General features: G+C 31.8%; 2 protein-coding genes and 1 long non-coding RNA gene across 3 annotated transcripts in view; 2 read left to right on the top strand and 1 right to left on the bottom strand.

Moving 5' to 3' along the window:
• Positions 1–20690, top strand: part of LOC109534447 — a gene marked incomplete at its 5' end in the record, with an annotated part of 125017 nt that overhangs the window by 54686 nt on the left and 49641 nt on the right. The window contains 1 exon segment of the mRNA XM_048668962.1: positions 844–944. Within this exon segment, the coding sequence (XP_048524919.1) occupies positions 844–944 (101 nt within the window).
• Positions 2869–13660, bottom strand: LOC109534459. Its single transcript, XR_007282105.1, has 2 exons — positions 13100–13660; positions 2869–3811 (listed from the first exon to the last, which is right to left on the bottom strand). It is a non-coding gene; the product is annotated as an uncharacterized LOC109534459 (long non-coding RNA).
• On the top strand, positions 15565–17031 carry LOC109534455 (actin, muscle). Its single transcript, XM_019900132.2, has one exon. It carries the CDS (start codon positions 15672–15674, stop codon positions 16800–16802), a length of 1131 nt encoding a protein of 376 aa, XP_019755691.1. The 5' UTR covers positions 15565–15671; the 3' UTR covers positions 16803–17031.

Consider the following 20690-nt stretch of genomic DNA (forward strand, 5'->3'; position numbering starts at 1 on the left):
ACTAAGGGAGAAGTTAAATAGTAAATGGCAAGAACACTTTTTCTGCAACACCAAAATATATAATCCAATAGAAAAATCTTTTTGGGAACAAAAGAAAGATATTTCAAAAAATACGAGGATTCTTTCCATTTTCCAAAGGATTGATTGCCCCTCCAGTAAACGTGCATTGCGTATATGAAATGTTTGGACACTGGGTAGGCCCTAAAGATGTACGTACATACGATATACTTCTTTGACAAACGAAATATATCTGTAAGAATCCAAATTTACGGGAAGAATGCAAATTATTTTTTTTTCCCTGAAATATATAATTTTTTTGTAATGTCACTATTAACTAGACTATTTTTTATGGTTTGGTCAATACATTTTTTACTTCAAGATGTTGAATGCCTAAAACTAACTTAATAAAAACGAGGGAAATACGTAGGTTCGAATTGAAGTTCTTGAAGTGTATAAAATTAAATTAATTTCCGTCAAGATTTTTACGGCTATATTCGATTTCGTACCGAAAAAAGTGTTAATTAAAAAATTAACTTTTTTTAATGTAATAATGAAATTTTAGAATGTAATAATGTAAAAAAACTTAACTCAAATTTCCTTTTTTAAATTTATCTTTATTGTGAGCTAAGTCTGTCTTAATTAATAATTAAGTTTCTAATCGTTGAACAGCCAGTCAAATTATCTAATTAGAAGGAATGCAATATGAATTCGTGTTGGCTTTAAAGGAATATAGGAATATTTGTACTAATGTTATTTTAATACCCTCATTAGCCTTGATGGCAGATACACTAAACACACTAAAACCAGTTTTTCGTATTTGTTTAAACCATGATTTTTTTTCAGCCCCAGATACCGCGATAGCAACGCTTACTGGATTGGTGCCTCTGATAAAACACACGAAAGCGATTTTCGATGGTCAGATGGACTCACTTTTTCCTATACGAGTAAGTTTGAGCTTTATTTCACTAGCTATTGAAGAAATCAGAGCCTTAATAGAATTCAGAAACATAATGGAAATCCCCTTCAATTACTACCAGAAGTTATTCAATGTTTCCCAGTTCTTTATGCTGATCAGGAACCTCTTCAAATTTGATTGGAAGCTTTATAGTTTGGAAACAATGCAGCATTCACTAATGATTCCTAAGACCCAAAGTCAGTTTTCCCGCAGTCTAAAATGCTTTTTTAATTGTATCCACTAAGATTTTGCTCTTAATTGTGGAAAATAAATTTCCCTATAGCAAGAGTGCACAATTTAAGGTTTCCTTAAGGAAGATGAGTTGATTAATTTATTTTTCTTACTACTACTACTTACTATACAGACTTGCGTGGGTATACAGAGTGTTCCGTAAATATGTTAAAATATTCTAACAGCGTGTTCTTCTAGTCATTTAAGAAGGGGGTCTTTCTGATGATCTTTTTAATTTGATGTTTCGTTGCTGAGTTATTTGATTTCCAAACTGGCGGAAAATATTAGTTTTTGTTGTTTTCCTTTAACACGGTTAAACATAGAAACTTCAAATTTAGTATACATAATAAGCTAATTGAGTGCCATTTTATGATAGTGTTTCGTGGTTGAGTTTGCTTTTATACAGGGTAGAAATGTAGAACCCCTACTTTTGTTTGGTTCAGAACTTTTTTATGTGCACTTAAACTTTTCTCGACATAATCTTGTTAATTACTACAAGCTATTTACCAATTTTTTATCTCTTATTGTTTTTTCCTAAGACCACTAGTTTACCCGCAAAAAATAAAATCATTTTCGTTGCCGTTCTCAAAATCTGTAAGTAATTAAGTTATTTTTTTAAATCTAATAACGTTTTCATATAAGAATTTTGGTGCTCATTATTAGTTGATTACTAACAACTTAAATTATTTTTCTAAAGTGTGTATTTCGGTTCAGATTACAATTATTAAGTTTGAATAAATGTTACTTAAATAAAAACATGGTAACAATATGCACAACGATATAAACAAGCAAAATTAAATTTAAATAACCATTCTAATGTTAACTTAGCAGCAGTCTTTTAATGAAATTAAAATTTACAGACCGTAAAGTTTGCAATGAAGTTCTTATTTCGTTAGAAATATTAAATATTCTTTCCTAAACTTATTCGATTGTATTCACTTCTGTTGAATAAACCGTATTTCTTAAATGGCCCCAGAAATAAAAAAAACGAGCGAATGAAAATATGTATCACAATAATCCATTTTTTTTTCTGCTTCTCTTAATACAGACTGTAGGAGGACATCACTTGCATATTGTTATAAAACCGCAAGTTTTACAGTTTTACAAAAATAATTGACCAATTTAAATAGTAGTTGGTAGACTTTTTGGGGGCTGAAGGTTTTTGAATACGAAAAATTAGATCGAAAACTCGAATTTATTTTCTAGTTGCAGACTCTCAACAAATAAAACATTCGCTCCTTTTTGAAAATTTCGTGTTCTTCGGTGTTCAGTCTTCGGTTCTTCGTGATCAACTCCAGAATATATTCTAAGGTTTGATTTTTGAAACTTAACATCAAAAAGCAAAACGTTTTTCGACTGTTGGATAAAAGTATAATAAAAAACTTGTTTATATGAAGAAATTATCATCGGTTTGGTGTGTAGAATGTGGCTAATAGAAAGTGGAAGGTGTTGACTTGAACTGCAATAAATAGCGTTAACGGGGAGGTAAATATTTTTCCTGAAAACCTTTTCATAACTATAGCTATTTTGAGGTACTTGAAACCCTCTTCAACATCTTCTTTTCAAATGCTACCCTATGGCTTATGACCTCGCCTTGAAAACCCAGTGGAAAAAATCCATCGATCTTCTCAAATGTTAGTTTTCAGTAAAGTTAAGGGCTAGATAAAATTAAAACGCAAATGCATAGTTTAATTTATTTTCAACGTAACAATTGCTTAAAATCTGTACAATTCACTCACTTGCTAGCATCATCCCAGTCAGTGGTTTATTTCGTTCTTTTCATGATTCAGCATTTCCGGTGTTATCTTATTTATGTCCTCTTGTCCTGTCCTCTGGGTGGTTATGTTCTTCGATTTTTAAATAACCTTCTTAAAACTTAGTTTGAAGATGTCCCCATAAAAAGAGATCAAGAAGTTTCAGGTTGCAGTTTTATGTTTAAAAACAAGGATGTTTTAGCGCAAAAGCATGCGAAAGTCCCCCAAAATTCCCTTATAAGAAGGCTCGCTTTTGTGGACATCCCCCTACTGGTTTCAAGAGTTTTTGACAATGGCTTGTTTTCAGGTTTATGACACTTGTTAGAACTAACATCTATTATATGGAAAAGATGGTTCAGTGTGGAGATTTCACGACACTTTGTATATCAAATATTTGCAAAATCTATGCAAAATATGCCCAAAAAGCTGAATCATTTTTCTATGATTTTATGATTAATTCGTAGAAATAGCGCAAAGAGACTTCGGTTAAAATATCGTATAAATATGGAATAAAACTGAAAGTTAAACTCTCAAGGGTGTGATTACAAACAAATTACGATAAGCGTTAGATATTTATACAAAACAATAGCACTAATTACACGCATGTTATGTTAAAAAGTAGAACACAACTTACGTGATGTTTTCGCCACATTGACCTGATACGAACCAATATTGACTAAATAGAATAAAATAAATAAATTGCACTTAATGGAATCAATCTGATTTAGCGGTTTTTATATTTTGAAATTGAGGAAAAAACGTCTGGGTTGTAGAAAATTAAATAGGACCAAATCCTTCAATTCCAATTTCTCCAAAAAGTCGAGTTTTTTCCTTTTTGGACTCTCTTGTAAAATGTCATTTTTTTCTGATCCTGGAAATGAGTTCTATAAAAATAATTATGAAATGTTGCTTTACTTTTAAAGAGAAAATGAGAGAGAATTAATGGCTCTTTTACTCCTTATCGATTTCAATACTGATTGAATCAGATATCCAGAATTATCTAGGCTAGACCCGATCGATTAGTGTGTTTGCTCTGGAAAAGTATCGTTTCCAAAACTATTAGTAAGCTTTTATCGCAGTTACCTAACACCACTTACAAGCCTTTTAAAACGCCCAAACAGAACATCCACTATTATATCGCTCTGTCCGGTTCAGCTTTCTTTTGCAATGGGAAAGTTCAGGTGGAACAATAAAGTTTCATCCACATTTACCTGGCGTAAATAATAAGAGCAAAGTATAGACCATACGTAAACCATCTACATTAAATAATGAAAACCTCTAAAGTTCACGGGTTGCAAATTAATTTTATTTCATGTGTGATAAGGACTCAACTCAAAAGTCTTGATGATGGCTGCAATATAGCTGAAACGTTACCCTAAGAAAACACGCAGACTGTGATTTCCAATATTATCGTTAAACCTTTTCTCCATCATCTTTGTGATCACAAACTCTCAAAAATACATTTTTCCAGAAAACAAATATTTTCATTCTTTGTAACAAGGTTTTGTAACAGATATAATAATACATTAATATAATTTTTGACTAATGATATTTAAGTTTACAGTTCAGAAATATGCAGTTCTAAATAAGAAGTTGTAATGTTCCCATGTTCGTGCGATAAATTAAGTGATTATATGAAGTCCATGTTACAATATTTCACACAACATTTCTGTTCAATGTGACTCTAAATGCGAGAGATTTATATGAAAATATGGTTTTAATTCAGGAAAAGCGTACTGTTTAAAACTAATTTTTAATTAAATTTGAATGAAAAAGAAGGTTTTAAAATATGTGGAACATTTTTTACAACATTTTCTCTTGTTTTCGATAAGCTTGAAATCAGAATATTGAAATCGTAATCGAAACAACACAGAACACACACGAAACTTTTTTATTACATTTTTCCTACTCAATGATCGAATTCGATTAAGATGAACAATTTTTTCGCGATTTGTAGAATTTGTTTCAATGAAAAAAGAAATGACAGGGATCAAAAATTAGACGATTTGTGTTTATGTTGGCTTTGCTGCGAATCTCAGAAACCATTGAGTAAATTGCACAAATTTGTGCCAAAACACTAACTAAAGTTACCTGAAGAACCAATCTCATTTCGCTGCAGATCTCCTCATAATTAAGTAACACTATTATGCCATTTCACCTACGGGAAGGCCTGATTTCCATTTTCTTTGTCAATAAAACGAAAAATAAAATGTTGAAACATGGGACCAGGATAAAGGTAACACCGAATAAAAAACTCTCTAATTCAATGAATAGATTACTATTTTTTAACTACACGTATATGTCATGATCAGGTTGTTAACGTTATAATTTTGCAGGTTTGTGAATTACATTTTTAATGGAAGAATAGATTAATAACGAAAACGTTCACCTGCTTTTACGTAGCAGTTAGTTTAGAATTAAACTGACACTGTTGATTATTTTGAAATGCATTTATTTTTGGCAGAATTCATGAGCTAAATTATTTTGAGCGTATAACAACATTATTTAATTGAATGCAATTCGTAACCAATTGAACCGAATTGGCCTATATGTAATCCTATGCAGGTATTAGTTTGTGTTCGATTTAGTTCAAACATTTAGCAGCTGCTCATTTCGCAGCTGGAACAACCGAAATCCAGTTTTATAGTTACACTAATTACAATTTGATCAACGGAAAATTTTGTTGAAAACTGAAGAAACGCTGCTTAGAAAAATGTGAATAAACACATCAAATAGTATACTTTAGTTTTAGTAGGTAGATGAACAATAACAAGAAAATCAGAATAATGAATTTATTACTTTTAATACAAGCAAATAAGGGGCAAATATCTGGTAAAATGAAAAATAAAGAGTCGAATTTGCGGCTTTTGAAGCGAACCGGGGGAGATTTTGCGGATGCCTTCGAAATGTTAACGGCCGCAGAAAAGATGTAATAGAATCAACTTAAACTGAAAATTGTTTAATATTACCAAAAATGGGTGGCGTATATACGCGGCTGAAACATTATTAAATTAAATTAGATATTTGGCATTTTTTCTTTTCTGCTTTTACAGGGGTGAAAGTTGATCTTCGCACTTGTCGTTTTTTCAAAATTGGTATTGTTGAAATAACAAGGTGTTTCGACTCTATGAGATCTCGAGAAGTCGAAGTCATCCAAACGAGCCAAGTCAAATATTTAACTTATAATTAGAAAGCCGATTTGCCGGGAGTTATAATGATGATGTAAAAATAGTTAAAATAAACACACAAAAATATTCCTGTTAGTGTGCTTGTTAAGACGAAAGTTTCAGTAAATTAAGACTTCTTGAACTAGTTTTCACTTACAAAATTACTAGCAGTTAAGTAAAGTTAATCACCTCTGAAGTAGAAGAGTTGGAATGGACCTAAATGATGTTTTACATTTCTATTAATGAGGGTCATTTTAGTTTATAGAGACACTTTAGATAAAAACTTTTTGCAACAAATGCCTTTAATTAGACAATAATAGTTTTGTTATATTGGTTTACTACGATTTTATAATTTTCATTATTTTGGTATAAAATGCTACTCGTGTAATTTTTCTACCACAATTTCTCCTAGTAATATATAGAACAGTCGGTTGTATTACTACAAGTGGTTGGAAGTTTCAAATAATTTGCGTGAAAGTCTGTTACTTGCCACTACACGAATTCGAGGAGTAAATGCAATTAGTGCCATCAGCTTTAATGAAAATTATGAGTTTAATTTGTAAGGATGAACGGTATTTAAAGAGGATATTGCTCAAGAGCAGAGCAATGTTTTAAACAGCTTCTTCTATACTTGTATCGATTGTGCCTTTATCAATTCCACTAAGCCGATTATTTTTACTTTCCGGCTACGTGCTCCGATCCTCCACTTTACAGTAGAATATAAATGCAAACTAATTTGTATTTTCAATACAAAAATGAAAAAGTCGGAGATATTTTACAGCATCCTCTTCTATATACCCCAATATTTACCATAAGTATTCTTCTTGTAAAAGATAAGAATTTTGTATTCGTCGTTGGTGAAACCTGCGAATACAGAAGGATATGAAACGCATTTTTAAATTATTCAGTTGAAAGCACTTTTTGAATGCACATCTAATATCAGAAAAAATCACATTGTCGGTGAATAAGAGGAACGTATGTCAGTAGATTTTATTCAAATTGTTTTTTTTTCACAATTTTCAAAAATTGATAGCAACTGGAATCAGTTCATTTGGTGCAGTAACCAGAGAAAAATGCTAGTTGGTCAGATAAGAAAAAAGCGTGAAACAATAGGGCAGATGTTTGTTACAACCAGAGGAATTTATGTCTGAACCTTCGACTACTCCTCCTGAAAAATGTGAACCGAACAGCTTTCGACTTACATATCAGCAAGCTGAAAAAAATAATTTTCAACCAATAAAAAGCTGTTTTTAACGATTTTACTTCACGTCAAATGCTGCTTATAATGTGGAAGACACTTGATGAGGTCAAGTTAATATAAACCATACTCTAGTAGCTGTTGAAGACGTTGTTCGAAATAATGTGCTTCATGTGTAGGAATTCTATAGTCAAACATACGAAATGTTAGGAAATAAAAAGAATAAAGGAAGAGTTAAATTTCTAAATTATATAAAATTTAAGCCCAAGGACAGCAAACTAAAAATGCGTTGTTGTTCTTGTTAACTTTATGGCTGTTAATGGTTTATGTAATCTGGTCATAAAACCCACTTCATACTACACAAGGAGTTACAGATATGTGGCAAAAAAGCTTTCAACCAAGCATTTTGGATAAAAATACGAGCAATAAAAACGTATATTTAGTCTTCTTATATACTTCATTCATATTATATGAAGCATTGAAATCCAGTTTTGCTTGTTAGTTTGCATAACAAACGCCCAAATACTGCCATTCATCATTCCTGAGCAAATAGCTGTATGTTATCAATATATGGAAATGTGGATAAAGCAGTAACTTACGAAAGTAGCTACAGTTGCTCGAAGATGCATAAAATTTGTGATGAAGGAAAATAAAACATAGTTTAGTTTACCGTTGTATAGAAAGTGTAGTGAGTGGTTTTGGTAAAAAGTCCTTTGGGACAATTATAAAGAGAAATGAATTTAAAATTTTGTCAGACTCAAATATGAGCAGTTAAGGGTGAAATTCTGTGAGTTTTTTATATAAATTCTACCATAAAGTATTGTACCAAACTTAAAAATAAACGATGCTTTAAGTCGGCACATAATGTATTGCCTTGTGAAATTTTGGTTGAATAATCGAATCCCAGATTAAAAACTTTATTGTCATTCTAACGTAACTTCAACTCACAACAAACAGCAATTCGATAAATGTATTTTTGTTCAATTATTATCAAAACAACATAGAAATTTTTAGGAGTGCATTTTTATCCAAAACGTCAATTATTTATTTATTGTACTGCACCGTAAATGAGCCTCGGAAACAAATACGTTATACACAAAGTTCTTCAAACCTGTATTACTGCTGTTAAAAATGAAAGAACTGTATATAGAATTTTGTTGGTTTAATTCTGATAATATTCTCCTCTAGGATTATAATCACTCATAGGATTATACAAAAAAAACTGAAAACTGAAGTCCCTCCAAAAGTTAATATATTTTGCCCATTTGGTACCACGCTGTGAACCCATTTGAAGGAGCAAGAGTATTTTTGACTCCATTTGGAGGAGTTTCCACACAGCCGTAACCAAACACACAACAAAATCCACATTAATTCAGATTGAATGAAGTAGTTATGGCTTAAATGCAAAAGTGTATAAGTTTTGAAAATATTTCATGATGCTTTGATGCACTTTTAAAATCAGTAAACCAGATGAGTACGAGCTCGCATGCCCGTTAAAGGAGCCTTTCCAGCTTTACTTAATACGTGATGATTTTTTGTTTTTCGAATGTAATAAAAATATCGTTCAAGGACCCAGTGGGGGCCGACTAATTTTAGCATCTCGATCTAAAAATGCTTGGCATGCATGTAAATGTTCTCATCCTATAGGAGCAGAAGTTTAGTGAATTTTAAACGATCTGTAAAATAGTATTATCTAATTGGCTTAACTATTAGAACTAGTTAAGCTTGATCTAAAATTACTTGTATGCATTGAACACTTTGCAATGTCAAGCTAAAAAAATCCAAAATAATCATTAGATTTGGGATAAATATAATCCTATATGATGCAATTGTGTTTCTGATCGTACTACAACTGGGCAATTATAGCTACACTCACCTAATCAGGCACGTAAACATTGAATAAGTATGAATAATAAAAATGAATCATAGGTAAATAAACCGGGCTTTGCCAAAATTTTTTGGAAGTTTGTAAGTTGAAAATATGTGGATACACTTTCAGTGAACCTTGCCAAGTTTCAACGCTATTTTCTTTATTGATCTGCTTCATTTTTCTGTAACCGTTCAATTTTCTATTTTTATCGTGGTCAGTTTTAACGTGGCGATAGGAAATTGGAACAAAGTATATTTTTAAAAAGACGCAAAATATTAAATCCAGCCTGTTACCTGAGATACTACTCAAGGACTATATTATTTGCGACACATTCCAAATAGCTAAAGCTTATTCAATATTAAATTTCAATTAATAATTTACTAATAAAAGCTAAATATGGTGTACCGTAAAACTTCGCTGAAATCACAGCTAATTTTCGATAATTCTTACATTCATGTACTTATGAGTTTATTGAATAAATTATTGGGCTCAAACTCCTTTACTTCGCTACATCAATTAAGGATCTTAAATATTTCAAGGAAAAATACGGGAAAAACAAACTGTTATCAAAACGTAGTGCTTAAGGAAACAGATTAAATATTAACGGTTCTTTTGAAAGTAAATTATTTACCAAGCAACACTTAAAGCCTCTAAAAATTTGCTTTACTTTGACCTATGGAGGGCTGCCTGTTGAGTCTCCATGAAAATGTATGAGTTTACTAACTCCAACTAGCCGTTTTTTTTTTGTACGCGCTTCTTGTTTCCGTTAGAATACAAATACAAAAAATAATATAAAAGCTACTCTAGCCACTCGTATATCAATGTCAGCACTTCGGATTTTTCTTCCCATAGGTTTCCGCTGGTTTACTTTATACTGAATAATCGGGGAATGACGAAAGATCCCCACAGTAATTAAAAATGTTTTTTGCTAGTTACCTACATCAATTATGCGTTCTTTCTGTATTTATGGAAACGAGTATATTCACACAAATGAGGATTTGCCAGAGGTCCTGAGAATGGGAAGGGTTGATGTTCTATTTAAACTTTGGAAGTTTAAACTGAAACATGTGTGATTAATATTGCAGTGACATGAAATACGGAGGCAGCGTCAAAGACTGTAAAGAGCATTAACATGTCCACATTATTTATTAGCATTAATGTTATATTAATCATCTGAGATGAAATAATAACAAAACAGGTTGTTTATGGAAACAATTGCTCGCAACATGGGGAATTATAATAATGTTATTATTATTCTGTGCGTTGATTATATTTCAGCTTAGTATAATCAGGCAAATATTGTTTTTACCGGTTATTTTTATATACTTCTTATAACTTATCAGGTTCTTAATGATATCGAACATCGACAATCGACATCTACAAACGGCGAAAAGTACGATCAAAACCTAGACACTAACTAACTAATTTTCGGATTTTGGATTCCTACATTAGCCGTTTGTTTCGATTTATTTTGATTAATTGTAGGAACGTTTTCTCTGATTTTAGAGTTATACATCATTTCATTATGGTTCCCACGAACCCTCAAGTTGACAAAATTATTATGTGGTGGTTTGCGTTAATGAGAAGTTGAAAATAACGCATAAAAAGAAAAACGTAATCAAAGTTATAATTTGATTCACACCATGTTAAACAATATATTTATTTGTGACGGAAAGTAAATTTTGTTGTTCAGTGCGTAGTTTCCTAAGAGTCAAGGTACAAGTACGTGCACCAAATACGGCTTATGTAGGAATTGTTCAAAAGTATAACTGAAATCAAATAAATTATTAGTTAAAACTACAATATTGTTATTTTTAAGGCAATTCTTGTAGCAGTAATAGTGTCAATCCATCAATAAAATCAGTTTGGAAATTACTAAGAACATTTTCTGTTTTTTTTAAGTTAAACTACTTTGAATAATTGTGACTTGACTGAATAAACAATTGGAGTGCTACAGAGAATAAGCACGACATAACGATTAAACAAAATGTTTAATTAGATGAACTAATAAAGTGTAAATTGAAATTAACAATAACTCCCAGAAGAAATGAAAAAAACATGCCACTAGTTAATTTTTTAAAACAAAGCAAATATATTTATGATCAGCGGAAAAAACAACGACATTCACAAATTTATAAAAAAAAGATTAAGTTACAAAACAAGGTTTACAGGACTTTGCTTGATTCTTCAAAATCGTATAAAAACAGGTCAATATTAATGATTAGCAGAAAACAGCGAAGGTTGAAAATGTTAATACAATACTGTAAAATCTGGATAATTAAAAAAATATATTACAATTTATCACTTTCAGCAATTCACGTCTACTATTGAAAAATGTTAAAATTCATTTTTGCTCAAAAATTGTTCTCAAATATGTTTCCAAAATAATATGTTTGTATACTACAGCATTATAATTTTATTTATAATAACAGAAAAAGTTTTAAAACGGTTTTAGCTTTATTCTCGTAAAATATAAAAATGTGCCAGACGTTGGTTACAAATTATAAGTATTTATAGTAAGGGAATCGAAATAATTTTACTTACTTCAAGTCTGTGCTCTGTGTTTTAAATTAATTATAATTTGATTCTTGATAAATTTAGTACTGCCGAAAAATATAAGGACAACTTTCATTCATTTCAGTTTAATCGATAATCAAGTCTTAAATTAATATGTAAAGAGAGAGAAAAAAGTGTTTTTAAATGTAATGATTGAGAAGTGTTACATTTTTCTATAATTAAACTTTTATACTTTTAGCTACACCTTAGTAATATGCAAGCAAAGTAACAAACCTGAGATATTACTTGAGTGAAGCTTCTATCGAGTTAGTTAACAGATATCAAACTCATTTTTTTTATATTGGCAGCAATTACGGAAAAATGTTTTTTTTGGTTAAAAATAAATAAATATTAATGATTAGCAAAAAACAATAAAACATGTAAATCTTATTGTATAATATAAGATGTTGATAGTTTAATTATTCTAATCTATCTCAATTTCTAACTTTCATCAATTCACGCATACTATCAATAAATGTAAAAATTTGCTCAGAAGCTTGCTTTCTTAAAACGGAAACCAGCAATGAATAGGCAATAATAATCAAATACGTTTCGGAAATAATATGTTTGTATATTAGAGCATTATAATTTTATTTAAAATAACAAAAAATGTTATAAAACTATTTTAGTTACATTCTCATAAAATACAAAAATTAGTTTAAAGTCGAACTGCAGCGGAACATACGTGCAAATTTTTTTAGTGCCATACGTCGCTTATGAATCATGATTATTTATAGTTGAAAAATCAAAATAATTTTACTTAATACATCTTTGTACTTTGTGTTTTATATTAATTATAAATTGATTTTTGATTTTCTGGCACTGTTGAAAAGCATAAGAGCAAATATTTGCATTTGTGGAACAAATTTTTGAACAAATTTTCAGTTTAGAAGAAGAAATACAAAAAAATTGTAAAGATCTTTAAAATTACCAAACCAATTCCAATACTAAACTCATCAGTTTTTTTTATATTGGACGCAATTGATGAAACATTTTTCTAGTGAATCGTACGATCTTTCATAGAATTTTAATGATTACTTCAAAAGTTTGATTTAAGCAAATATTTATTTTAGGACTGAATCCTCGTTTCTGCCGTGGCTTCTTTTATGGTTAAATTATACTGATCCTAGCAGAAGTTTGATAAAAGCTTCTATTTTTTATGTCTCATTGCGTGAAATGCATGAGTGAAAGCAAAAAGCAAATCAAATTTTTATTTTTTTTTTCAATATTAGTAAAATGTGCATTTCCATAGGTTCAGGCAAATTTTCAGATTTTAGCCACTAAAAATTAATCAAAAGTGAAATGCAAAAAAGAGCAGCTGAAAAGTCCCATGAAATTGCATTTCTTAGCGCCACACTTGTTACTTACATGCAGTAATCACGAGCTATTCTCACAACGGACTGATTAAAACAACGCAAATTAGGAGTTAGTAACCAAATCCACCCAACAATGGATCATTGAAGAAAAATTATGGATTTTTAAGCCTCGTGCCAGAATACCAGCGACAATCCTGTGCCAAAGAAACTTGCAAAAAGTGATACATGGGTATTGGAAGAAGATTGGATTCAGGGCGAGGCATGCATTTTTGGTTTCGGGTACTATTTTAGGAGAGCGTCCGGCTTGCCGCCTTTGTGAAATCGCGGAGTCGGTACGCGTCGCGGCGCCTCCCACTATCCAGAGTTCCATGTCTTATTTTGGGCGACGCCTGCGACTGCGTCGCCCCAACGGCCAAGCCATACAAGGATGGTACGAGCTATTTTGGGGTCGAACCGATGCACATCGGCGTAGGTTTGAAGGGTTTTCGTTTTATGGAAAATGGTAATAAATGGGTTTGGTTTCACACCAGCCAAACCACCACTCAATCATATTATTTTCCATATATTTTTCTTTGAAATTCAATACCGTCAAACATCAGTTCTAGGCACAAAAAAGCTGAAATTGTTCAAAATGTTCACAGGAAACTTCAATGGAGATGACTTTGAAATGAAAAACACTTTGAGAATTTTTAAATGTTTGATCTAAAAAGCTGGGAGTTAAAAAAGTAATTAGTTAATTCTGCTAATGGTTCCCCCTTTGCCTGTTACAAAGATTTACCTTTTCTATATTCTTAGTTCCAAATCAAAATATTCAATATATAATATTCTTAGTTTCAAAAGCACAGATTTGCACAATTGCATGTGTATGAATACAAGCAATTTAAATGGCACCAAAAAACTGCTGAAGTTGCTCAAAATTTAATTACATTTAAAAAATAAATTGTAAAACAATGTGCAAACGTCTGTACCTCGACAGCAAAAAAACATAAGCCATAACTTGAATATGACACAACTTTTAAATATGTAGAAATTTTATTCAAATAGGTTTCCATACAAAATTTAAAACCACTTTAAAACCGTTAGTCCAGGCAATTTTGGATTGAAAGATTAATTAAAACATATATACTGTTTCTTATATGTTTTTTAACAGTCTACTTGATTCAAAACGTCCACACATATTTCATATTAGCGCGTTCAGCTGGGTTCTTACCTCAACTATCGTTTCATTTTTAGTGATTGAACAGACGAAAAATATAGCCCAAATTTCACACAATTGCAAATACTTCATACGAATAATCCAACAATATTTACCTTTGTAGATTGTGATTAACTTGATAAATGAAAAATATGTATTGTTATATGGAAATTACCATCAACTAGGTTCCTTCTTCTAAGTAGGCGATAGTTTCTCCCGTATAATTGAACTTAATTGGTTAAGTTTTTGCAGCTCTTTAAAAAAACGTATATTTTCTTATATTCAGGCGATAAATCAGACATAAACTAGCGAAGTTTTGACATTCTATAATATTTATTTGTGCTGTTTTCATTTGTCCTTTTCAACCTAGAAGCAATTTTAATAACAAAAAAACATTTTCAGTTTGTATATAACGCACTCTTCATTATCCGCTAAAATATTAAAAGACTCTCCAATGTTAATATATAACTTCGAAAAATTGCATTACGAAAATACCTACGCCAGTCAAAGAATAATCATATTTTTCAGCAGGTTTTCAAAATAATCGAGTGGATTAAATTCATTGTACTACTCTACGTATCTTCTGAATGCTACTTTGCCATCAAGCATCAGAGGAGGTTTATGAAAAAAATATATGTATAAGATATGAAGAAAAGACTTAACAGAAAACTATTTGGAAATTAATCATATGTTTTAAACTGATTCGAAGTCTGAAAACTAGGATAAATATGAAGAATGCTGAAACATTAAGTTGTTTCTACAAGAAGATTAACAATTATTTTAGAAGTTTTTTCTAAATGAGAAATGATTCCAGGTTTTGAAAGCATCTGGTAAAATTTAATTAAAAACCACTAAACAGTAGATGAAAACGTGTACTGTAATTTTGTAAAAAGGAAATACTGAAATACTTTAAATAAAATACAAGACGATATTTAATGAATGCAGATGCCAATCTATGTAATGGATTGAATTGAATTGTTGAAACTTGTACAATTTATTGATTAATCAATAAGATTTAAAACACAGTGTAAACAATTTTGAAATTAGGGTGAAATTGTAAAGCTCTGGAGATAGAGCAACTACCCACTATGAAAAAACGAGTTAATTTGAAAAATTCAATACAAGAGGTGTGTAACAGTCGTTAAAAATGAGTTTGATTGGGTTAGAGCAGTTTTTGATTGAGAAAAGCGAAAATGCCCGAAAATATGACCATTTTCGGACGTGCACCAATTGATGTTTGCGGTTGAAAATATGTAACGCTGAGCTGTGTGTAGGAATAGAACGGTGGTTTGGAAAACGCGACGGCGCCACTGGTCTGGTGCTCTATAAAAGCATACCTGGATCTATTCAAACCTCAGTCGCATTCGAGCTTTTAAGCTGTCTCTTTTCTGTCTTTTGTGAGCAGTAGTGATCAACCACAACAGACAACATGTGTGACGACGATGTTGCGGCTCTTGTCGTTGACAACGGTTCCGGTATGTGCAAAGCCGGATTCGCCGGTGATGACGCACCCCGTGCCGTCTTCCCATCCATCGTTGGTCGCCCCAGGCATCAGGGAGTGATGGTCGGTATGGGTCAAAAAGACTCATACGTAGGAGATGAAGCCCAAAGCAAAAGAGGTATCCTCACTTTGAAATACCCCATTGAGCACGGTATCATCACCAACTGGGATGATATGGAGAAGATCTGGCATCACACCTTCTACAATGAATTGCGTGTGGCCCCCGAGGAGCACCCAGTCCTTCTTACTGAAGCCCCCTTGAACCCCAAGGCCAACAGGGAGAAGATGACCCAGATCATGTTTGAAACCTTCAACACCCCCGCCATGTATGTTGCCATCCAAGCTGTGCTCTCCCTGTACGCTTCCGGTCGTACCACCGGTATCGTCTTGGACTCTGGAGATGGTGTCACCCACACCGTACCCATCTACGAAGGTTACGCTCTTCCCCATGCCATCCTCCGTTTGGACTTGGCTGGTCGCGACTTGACCGACTACCTCATGAAGATCTTGACCGAAAGAGGTTACTCATTCACCACCACCGCTGAAAGGGAAATTGTCCGTGACATCAAGGAGAAACTTTGCTATGTCGCCCTCGACTTCGAACAGGAAATGGCCACCGCTGCCGCTTCCACCTCTTTGGAAAAGAGCTACGAATTGCCTGATGGACAGGTCATCACCATCGGTAACGAGAGATTCCGTTGCCCTGAAGCCTTGTTCCAGCCTTCCTTCTTGGGTATGGAATCTTGCGGTATCCACGAAACCGTCTACAACTCCATCATGAAGTGCGATGTTGACATCAGGAAGGACTTGTACGCCAACACCGTTCTTTCCGGAGGTACCACCATGTACCCTGGTATTGCTGACCGTATGCAGAAGGAAATCACCGCCCTTGCTCCATCCACCATCAAGATCAAGATCATTGCTCCCCCAGAAAGGAAATACTCCGTATGGATTGGTGGCTCCATCTTGGCTTCCCTGTCCACTTTCCAACAGATGTGGATCTCCAAACAAGAATACGACGAATCCGGCCCTGGAATCGTCCACCGCAAGTGCTTCTAAGCAATTTAATTATTGCATTTCTAAGATATTTCTTTACATGTTGTTTCTACTGTATTCCATCTGCAGTACTAATAATGCGACCGTGGTTGTACTGCCAGACAGACATTTTTTACAAGAACACCTTGTATATACTTAACATCTTTTGAACATTTACCTTATTTGTTAATATTTACTTACTGTAATTATACTTTTATTACAAGGCAGGTCAATAAAGCCTCTCTTAGTAATACACCTGCCTTTTATTTCCTATTTAAGATATTGCCAACGACTTGATGTTATTATTATGTTATATTATGTAATTTTTTTAATAAATATTTTTGGGTTAGTATCTGCTTGTGTTCTTCTAGTATTTCACCTCAAGCTAAAAATAAAATTTAAACGCATCAACCAGTAAATATAGCATCTAAACAAGGCCTTATAATAATAGCAACACAGTCGAAGGTAAACAGAATCCAAGAGAACTCCACTTTTAGGATTCTAATTTTAGAAAGCTTGCCTTATTTGGAAATCGGCTCACTGGAGGCTTGATATGTATATTGTGGTGGCTTTCGATGCGGGAGGCAAACTAAACACCACACCATACGTCACGTTGGCTATTTTTAATCCGATGAAAATAACTTGGAAGATTATGGGATTCTGGCACTAAGACCCTAGGAATTTTGTAATATTTACACCATTTGCCTTGCCGCGGCTAATAATAGTTCGCAATAGCTTATAAGGTAACACGCCTGGATAAACCGGTTCCTTTACATATGAAAGGAGTTGTGACTTACTTTTTTTGGGGAATGTGAAGCCACATTAATTAGAAAGATATATCAGAAATACACGCTTTAAATATTTTATAGGTATGCAGGTCCAACTCTATCGTTAGCTTGGCCTGGGCCAACGTGGGGGCATTGATTTTGCAACTTGTTCTGTATTTTGAATAATATTGAATCGACATCGCGTAATATGGTATACAAACAACACTAATCAAGTTTAAATATTTTTATTTCGCCACATAATTTAATAAATTTAACTTAGTATGCTGATAATTTTATTTCGGGGACTTATATATAAAAATAAACTTTGTTAATTTCGCACTAATGCATGATGTAAAAATGTCATGCAGGGAATAATATAAGGATTGTTGCGCCTTAAACAGCTTACATTTGGAATTTTTGGTTTACCTTAAAAAAAATTTTTGTAGGAAAACTGCTATTAATTACATTCGGTATATGTTAGAAAACTAACTAACAATCCTTAGATTGTGAGTGATCAGCTCTTTAAGCTACAGTTGAAAATCATGAAAATGTTAAAAATATAGCAAAGCGAGGTTTCTAGCATAAAGCTTTTCTAAATATAATCAACAAACTGAACACTTTTTCAAAAAGATTAAAGCTTTTCAGCAAATTCGTTATTAAATTATTGTCATATGTTAACTGAAATAAACAACAAATTTTAATACATTTTAGGGAAGCGAACTAATTTTATTTTAAACTTAAAAGTGCATTCTAAATAATGAAATGAATCTGTTTATGTTTCATAAACCACGCGTAATTTGCTTTAAATTCTACTAAAGCAATTAAGATACGTTAATGGGATTTTACGGAAATGAGCGTTATGCATTGCACGGCGAAAGCAAAGTCTGGTTAAGAGATTTATTACTTAAAGTTTTGAAAAATTATTAGTTGTTAAACCGCTGGGGACATTTATGCAATTTTAAATTTGGATTTGAAATATCTACTAGGCTGTGTAAAAAATTGGCTTCATGTTGACGAGATAAATTGACTGACATTTAAAAATATAGTTTTCTAAATAATCGTTAAAAATAAATTAATCGTAAAAATTTATTAGGGAAAATAAAAATGGAATAAATTTTAAGTTAAGAAAGACAAAACATGAAGAAGAAATCGAAAAATTGATTTAAGTTCTCCTAACTGGTTCGTCAGTTCTGACAATAACTCGAACAACAACATGAAAAAATGAAACAATTTTTAAAATTTCATTTGAATTTTTCTTGTATCTTGTTCCATTAAAAGAAAAATTTTAGCTTGGTGCAGTTTCTATTATATCACAACATTAACTGACTTGTTAGCTGCAAAATAGTAAAAGCCATAGGAAATAAAATAGGAAGTTCCGGAAGGGGAAAAATAAGAAGAAGATAAGAAAAATAAGAAAATAAAGAATAATCATGTTTTTAAATAAAATTTGGCAAATAGTTTGAACATTGAGTGGTAGAATTTGCTTTTGAATAGTTATTTTTCCAACGTGGAAATTCCGAAATCGTCTTAGCCAAACCGTATATAACTTATTCAACATTTTTTCCTGTTTAAAAATTCAATAACTGGGAAATCGCAAATTATCAATTGGAATGTGCACAAGCATCAAACTAACCCTTTCACAATGTTCTTGTTTTTTTTCAGTCAAATGGAAGTGATTAATAACATATTTGGATTGTGGATTTATGAGTATTATTGATTATTATACGCCTCAATTATTGAATCTTTTCTTAAAAAAAAACAGTTTGACGACAATATCTAATAATTTCCGTCGATGTATGTGTATATACTAATAAACAATGCTTAGATTAAGAGTGATCAGGTCTTCTCTACAGTTAAAAATTATGTATTGCACTAATCAGCTTTCTGCACCGTGCAAGGCTTCTAGAACGAATCTTCTAATTACGCTCAACAAACTGAACACATTTTTTCAAGTTTGACGCTTTATAGTAAATTTGTTATTAATTTCTTAGCTTATGTTATCTAAAAGATAAAACATGGTTTTAATGAATTGCCGAAAAACTAAATTAATTAAAAACAACTTAATAATGAAACGAAGCTGTTTATTCTTTATGAGTATTCGTACATATTATAAGTTGCTTTACATTCGACTAAGGCAGTCTAAGATTTTACATGTATGAGTTTTATGATCTGTGCAACGAAAGAAAATGTTGGTTAAAAAATTTCCTACTTAATTTTTTTTTTAATTCGCCGATGTCCATAATCTACAAGGCCGTATGAAAATTGTGGCTTCAGATTGTCTTTTAGATACAGATCTTTCTAAATGAATGTCAAAATAAACTTTATGTTCAAAATGTTATCGGAGAAGTTAAATAGAGAAAATTTTAAGGAAAGAAAAAAGTAAAATAAGCAAGCAATTAAAGAGCTGATTTCACCTAATTGTCTTATTTCACAATTAACCAAGAAGAAAAATATGAAAAAATAAATAAAATTTTTCAGCATTCGTTTTTTTTCTTCTACTGGTTATATTAGACGAGTAATTTTAGCTTATTGTGGTTTTAATTATAAAACTATTTTAAGGGCAGCAATAATTCGTTAGCTGTTAAATATTAAAAACCGCGATCATATTAGGGCTGATTTGTGTGAACCACAATAAGAAGTTCTAGAGAAGAAAACGTAAATAATGAACAATCGCGAATTTTAAACCATATTTAGAAAACAGTTTCAACATTGAGTGGTAGAATTTCCATTTGACAAAAAAATTTTATAAACCGCAGATTCCAAAGTAATGTTCTCGACTTCACCAAACCTTCTATCATTTATTCGATATTTTTTCCTGTTTAAAAAACACGATGGCAATATTCACAAATTGAAAATTGGAACTTGCAATAGCAGCGGACAAGTTAATTTTCATATTGCCAATGTGCTTTGTTTGTCAAAAAGAACTCGCTATGTAAACTGGAAATTACGTACTGGTTAGAAGAGCAAGACCTGGAAAAGTAAATATTTATTACATCAATTAAATCAGCTTCAATCTAAGTTTAAAAAATTATCAGTAGTGAAATAGTAGGTAACAGTTCTTTGTGGACAGACTTTCGCCTTTAAAATGTTTATCATTCCATACATATAATATGGATAATGCCTATGCATAATACATGAGAGAACG

Source organism: Dendroctonus ponderosae, unplaced genomic scaffold (assembly GCF_020466585.1).
Source record: "Dendroctonus ponderosae isolate FM_Combo_2020 unplaced genomic scaffold, Dpon_F_20191213v2 Dpon_F_20191213_8, whole genome shotgun sequence".
NCBI lineage: Eukaryota > Metazoa > Arthropoda > Insecta > Coleoptera > Curculionidae > Dendroctonus > Dendroctonus ponderosae.

Excerpts from the sequence above, each read along its gene's own strand:
- LOC109534455 (XM_019900132.2), top strand. The coding sequence starts at position 15,672 with ATGTGTGACGACGATGTTGCGGCTCTTGTCGTTGACAACGGTTCCGGT.